This window comes from Muscardinus avellanarius, assembly GCF_963383645.1.
Source record: "Muscardinus avellanarius genome assembly, chromosome: 12".
Classification (NCBI taxonomy): domain Eukaryota; kingdom Metazoa; phylum Chordata; class Mammalia; order Rodentia; family Gliridae; genus Muscardinus; species Muscardinus avellanarius.
Window position 1 is genome coordinate 44574840 of NC_137798.1, and position 6000 is coordinate 44580839.

The 6000-nt window shown below is 37.8% G+C and overlaps 1 protein-coding gene across 1 annotated transcript in view; it reads right to left on the bottom strand.

The window, feature by feature from the left end:
• Positions 1–2863, bottom strand: part of SEC23A (SEC23 homolog A, COPII coat complex component) — a gene marked incomplete at both ends in the record, with an annotated part of 59830 nt that extends 56967 nt beyond the window's left edge. Inside the window, 2 exons of the mRNA XM_080706960.1 lie at positions 397–454; positions 2643–2863. Of these exons, the coding sequence (XP_080563086.1) occupies positions 397–454; positions 2643–2863 (279 nt within the window). The remainder of the gene's footprint in view (positions 1–396; positions 455–2642) is intronic.
• Positions 2864–6000: the final 3137 nt, after the last annotated feature.

The window sequence follows — 6000 nt, forward strand, 5'->3', positions numbered from 1 at the left end:
TCGGAGGTCAAATGCCCCTGGGTTCCATCCCCAGACCCGAAAAAAAAAAAAAAAAAACTTTCATTACATGAAAGATATTTTCTCTTTCTTTTAAAATATTCATGTTTTGCGGGGCATGGTGGCACACACCTATAATCCCAGCATTGGGGAGGCTGAGACCAGAGGATCGTGGTTCACAGATGGCCTCAGCTACATAGTGAGGCCCTTTGCAACTCAGTGAGACCTGGTTTTAAAATAAAGAATAAACAATAGGGCTGGAGGTGCTTCTTGGAGGTAGAATGCCTCTGGGTTCCATCTCCAGTACCGCAAAAAAATAAAATAAAATAAATAAAATATTCATGTTTTTATATGACTAGTATTATAGGATTAACATCAGCAATTGAAGGGAGTTCTTACCTGATTCCTTTGATAACAAAAGTTGCAAGCCCAGAGTTTTGCTCTATAATCCACTTGACTATTTTTTAAAAAAGAAAAGATACATTAGTTCTTATTTCAGTTCAATATTACAAGGATCCTAATTTCAATATTAGTTTTTTTCTAACACATGAATCATTCAAATTGATAAAGTGATCTTTAAAAGTTGTTTATTTTTAGATGTTGCCAATATCCAATTCATTCTTGTAGCATATACAAGTTCAGATAAATGGTGAATATTTTTTACTATATAGCAAATATCAATAAAATTAATGTAATCCTATATTTTTCTTCAAATGACTTTAGTAACATCTCTACTTAGACCTAGTAAACTTGTATTCAAGTCAAAAATATGTGTAAACTGGGATATGTTAGTATACTCCTGTAATCCCAGCTACTCTGGAGGTTGGATGGTAAGATCACTTGAGTCCAAACTGGGCAATATAGCAATATAACATTTCCCTAGGCAATACAGCAAAATCCCACCTCAAAAAATTATATATATATAATATATATATATATATATATTAGATGCTGGTGACACATGTAGTAACCAAGAAAGAAAAGGTCCCTACTCTCAGGGAATCTACATTTTGGAAAAGAAAAACAAATAGATGTCTAGCCAGGGGTGGTGGCGCACGCTTATAATCCCAGCATTTGGGAGGCTGAGACAGGAGGATAACAACTTGAGGACAGCCTCAGCTACTTAGTGAAGCCCTTTGCAACTCAGTGAGACCATGTTTCAAAATAAAGAATACAAAATAGGGCTGGGGGTGTAGCTCGGAGGTAGAATGCTTCTGGGTTCCATTCCCAGTACCAGGAAAAAAAAAAAAGAAAAGAAAAACAAATCGATGTCTAAACACAAAAAATAATTTTAGGTAGGTATAATAAAGATTTTAAAAGGACTAGAGATATTCTCAATGGTAGAGTGCTTGCCTAGCATACGAGAAGGCCCTAAATTTAATCCCCAGCACTTCGAAAATAAAAAATAAAAATAAACAAATGAATAAGAAAGACAAAGATGTGAGAATGTTTTTTGATAGCTACTTTAAAGGAAAACTTTCTTAAATAGACAAATGAAGTATAACCTGAAGGAAAAAGAAGAGCCCCTCGCAGAAAAACCTGAAACCTGAGCAATGGAGGAGAAATGCACACTTACTGCACAACCTGAAGGTCAGAATAAGCTTGGTATGTCCAAGGATCAAAAAGAGGGCAAGAAGATATTATGTAGATAAGGAAAAGGAAGATGGACACTACAAAATGAAGGCAGAAATATAGAGAAGCTAGATTGTGTAGGACTTTACAGGTCTTTGGTAAGGCTCTTGACCTTTTCATTCCAAGTATATTAAGAAGTGAGTAGAAGATTTTAATAACCAATTTCCATTGTAGCCGGGCATGGTGGCACAGGCCTGTAATTCTAGTGCCTAGGAGGCTGATAGGAGAATTGCAGGTTCAAGAGCAGCCTCAGCAACATAGCAAGGCTTTCAGTAACCTAGGGAGACCCTGTTTCCAAACAAAAAATAAGATGAGCTGGGGGTATAGCTTGGAGGTAGTATGCCCCTAGGTTCAATCCCGAGTACCACCCCAAATTTTTCATTTCTATTCATAAAATTCTAGCTTCAAGTGGAGAATAAACTGCTGACAGACAATAAAAACAGGAAGACTGGTTAGGGGCATTTTGAAATTACAAAAAAAAAAAAAAAAGATGGTGGCATCTTTATGTAGGAAGTAGTAGCAGAGTATGAGAGACAGAATTTATAATGTCCTGAAGATAAAACAGACCAGATTTGTTAGTGGATTGGATAGGGGAAAGGGAATGGAAACAAAAATAAAACATAATTCACGATACTTTAGCCTAATTTGAAATGAATTAAATTTTTTCAAATACCATGCCACTCATTTATCACTTCTCCGATGACAGAAGATGAATCGATACACCAGTATCTAGGAAACACTAAGAGGCTCCAATCTGTGATCCTCCTGTCTCAGCCTCCTAAGTCTTGGGATAACAGTTATGTTCTACCACCCCAGACTTATTTGGTCTCTATATATTAACCAATTTGACATAACTAGAATGATTCTAAAATGCTAGTTCTTTGGGTCTCTTTTAACTATTGCACTTTGAAAAATAACTAGACCAAAACAAAGATTTTTTATATAAATAAGCATAAAGAAACTACATTTTTAATCATATTGCCACAATAGCTCTTTGAATGTATTTTAATTACCACAAAGGATTCAAAACTGCACGGCAAGTAGTTCTACTGCACAGAACAGGTTCATATTGAATGGGTGGTAAGTCAGGTCTCTCCTTCAGTGGTGTAAACAGGGCTGCCACTGGAACAACCATTCTAGTAGCTTCTAGTCGACTTGATGGCCAAACGTTCCAACTAAATCGAACTCCATCTCGTTCTTCATTTTGCTGGATGAATTCCAAATAGGTTGTCATGGTAAAGCTTTATTCTTATTTCTGTAACAAAATTAAAAGATTTTATAATCCAAAATCATTTTCAGAAGATTCAAAGTAAGTACATTTTCCCACATTCAGCAATATTAACACATTAGAAATGAGGAAATTAAAATGTTTATGTTAGAAAAGAATTAGCACAGCAGGGCATGGTGGTACATGCCTGTATTCACAGTACTTGGGAGGCTGAGACAGGAGGATCACAGGTTCGAGGACAGCCATAGCAAGTAGTCAGACTCTCCATCAAACTAGTGAGACCCTGTTACAAAATAAAAATAGGGCTGGGGCATGGCTCAGAGGTATAATGTCCCTGGGGTCAATCTCTGGTACCACAAAAAATTAAAAAAAAAAAAGAAAAGTAAAAGAATTAGCAATGGCCAAGGGTGGTAGCACATGCTTGTAATCCTGGTACTCAGGAGGCTGAGACAGTAGAATCACAGGTTCAAAGCCAGCCTCAGTTAACTTAGTGAGGCCCTCCACAACTTAGTAAGACCCTGTTTCAAAATAAAGAACTAAAATAGGGCTGAAGGTATAGCTTGGAGGTAGAATACCCCTGGGTTCAAGCCCCAATACAGTAAAAATAAATAAATAAATAAACAAATAAATAAATAAGAAAAAAAACTAGCAAGCAACAGTAACTACTCATATGGCTCTACAGACCCCAATGCCCATTAGTCCCAATAAGAGGTTTTCTACTGATTTTATTTTTTTTTAATATGGCAAAAAAGTGTCATTATTTATTTAAGGGTATATAGGAAAGAAAGGCAAAGCGGGGGGAAGATCTAGTTCTCCTAGCACCTATGTACATCAGCTTTGTAAATTATTATTCTAGTAGAGCTATCAAAATCATAAAATTCTAAAACTCACATGATTTTCTATCCAGAAAATTAAAAGTTCCCAATAAACATTCTTGAAGAGAGAGTGGCAAATAACAAGATTTTCCTGTAACTAGATACTTCTGCATAAGAAAGGTAGTTTTTTATTATACAAATATAAGACACTTGTGGCACAATAAAGTGCTAAAGTGGTGTTAAGCCATGAGTTATATAATATCACAGGACCTCTTCTGCAGAAACTTAAATTCAGAAAGTATCTAATATTCTAACTTCTGAGAGCATTTTAAACTCTAATCTGAGATACAGGAGGGAGAGGATGCTACTCTGAAGAGGATCCACTATCGAGAGATAGCTTTTGTTACTCTCTAACTGCCTACTTACAAAGGTAACTTCCTTACCTAGTCATCAGTTCTATTTCATACTCTCAAACGAGGGATTAATCCTGGAAAGAAGGTGAAGAATTTAAAGGTATAGAAAGATAAAGACTTTGAAGTGCTATGTGGCAGGGATGAAGGATGTGGAATTAAAAGAACTAAAGAACCATGAACCAAGAGTGTCAGAAGAACCAATAAGGATGTTAAAGTTGCTTAGTAGCTGGGCACATGTGTATAATCCCAGTATGTGGGTGGCTGAGACAGGAGGATTGCAGGTTTGAGACCAGCCTCAAAAACTTAGTAAGACTCTCAGCAACCTAGCAAGACCCTGTTTCAAAACAAAACTAAACTAAACTAAAAAAGTGCTGGAGATGTACCTCAGAGGTAAAAACATCCCAAGGTTCAATCTCCATTACCACAAAAAAGTTAGTTGGATAATAAACTGATTCTAAAATGTGAAGAATCCAGGCATGGTAGCACATACTTGTAATCCCAGTACTTGGGAGGCTGAGATAGGAGGATCATGGGTTCACAAACAGCCTGAGCTACTTAGTGAGGTCCTCTGCAATTTAGTGAGACCCTGTTTCAAAATAAAGAATAAAAAATAGGGCTGGGAGTGTAGCTCAGGGGTAGAATGCTGCCTGGGCTCAATACCTGGTACCACAAAATAAATAAATAAATAAAATGTGAGGGGGCTGGGTGTGGTGGCACACACCTGTAATCCCAGTACATAGGAGGCTGAGATGGGGGAATCAAAGATTCTGGGACAGCCTCAGCAAGTAGTGAGACTCTCATCAATCTAGCCAGAACCTGTTTCAAAATAAAAAATAGGGCCAGTCATGGTGGTGCACGCTTGTAATCCCCGTGCTTGGGAGGCTGAGACAGAAGGATTGTGCAGGTTCAAAGCCAGCCTCGGCTACTTAGTGAGGCTCTTGGCAACTTAGTGAGACCCTGTTTCTAAATAAAGTAAAAAAGCCGGGCGTGGTGGCGCACGCTTGTAATCCCCGCGCTTGGGAGGCTGAGACAGGAGGATCGCGCAGGTTCAAAAGCCAGCCTCAGCTACTTAGTGAGGCTCTCAGCAACTTAGTGAGACCCTGTTTCCAAATAAAGTAGAAAATAGGTCTGGGAGTATATCCCAGAGGTAGAAAAGCCCCTGGGTTCCACCCCCAGTACCACCAAAATAAATAAATAAAGTAAAAAAAATAGGTCTGGGGGTATAGCCCGGAGGTAGATAGCCTCTGGTTCCACCCCCAGAACCACAAAAAAATAAAAAATAAACAAAATAAAAAATAGGACTGTGCTTAGCTCAGAGATAGAATGTCCCTAGCACCACAAATGTCAGTCTCCATTACCACAGATGTTACAATTGTTAATATAAATTCTAGGACTATGTAATCACTCCAATTATTTTTCCATAAAAATGAAATTTTCTGTTTATTACTTGACTGTACCTATAACCTAAAACAAATCTCCAGAAAACATTAAACACTCAGGTATGTTAGACCAATCATGGCTGTTTCTCTGAAACACATATACTAAAATGGAGTTTGTTTGTTTGGGGCACTGGGGATTGAACCCAGGGGCATTCAACTTACGAGCTACATCCATCCCTGTTTTATTTTTCATTTTGCAACAGGGTCTCACCAAGTTGCTGAGACTGGCCCCCAGCCTTCAATCGTCCTGTCTCAGCCCAGCCAAAAAATGTTTTGAGGGACTATTTTCTCAATTCTCCCAAGGACAATACATAACTAGTAATTCAGACATTTTCTTAAAAGTGGACAAAATGAGCTGGGTACATTGGTGCATGCCTATAATCCCAGCTATTAGGGAGGCTGAGGCAGGAGGATCACAAGTTTAAGGCTAGCCTCAGCAACTTAGCAAGATTCTATCTCAAAGTAAAAATTTAAAA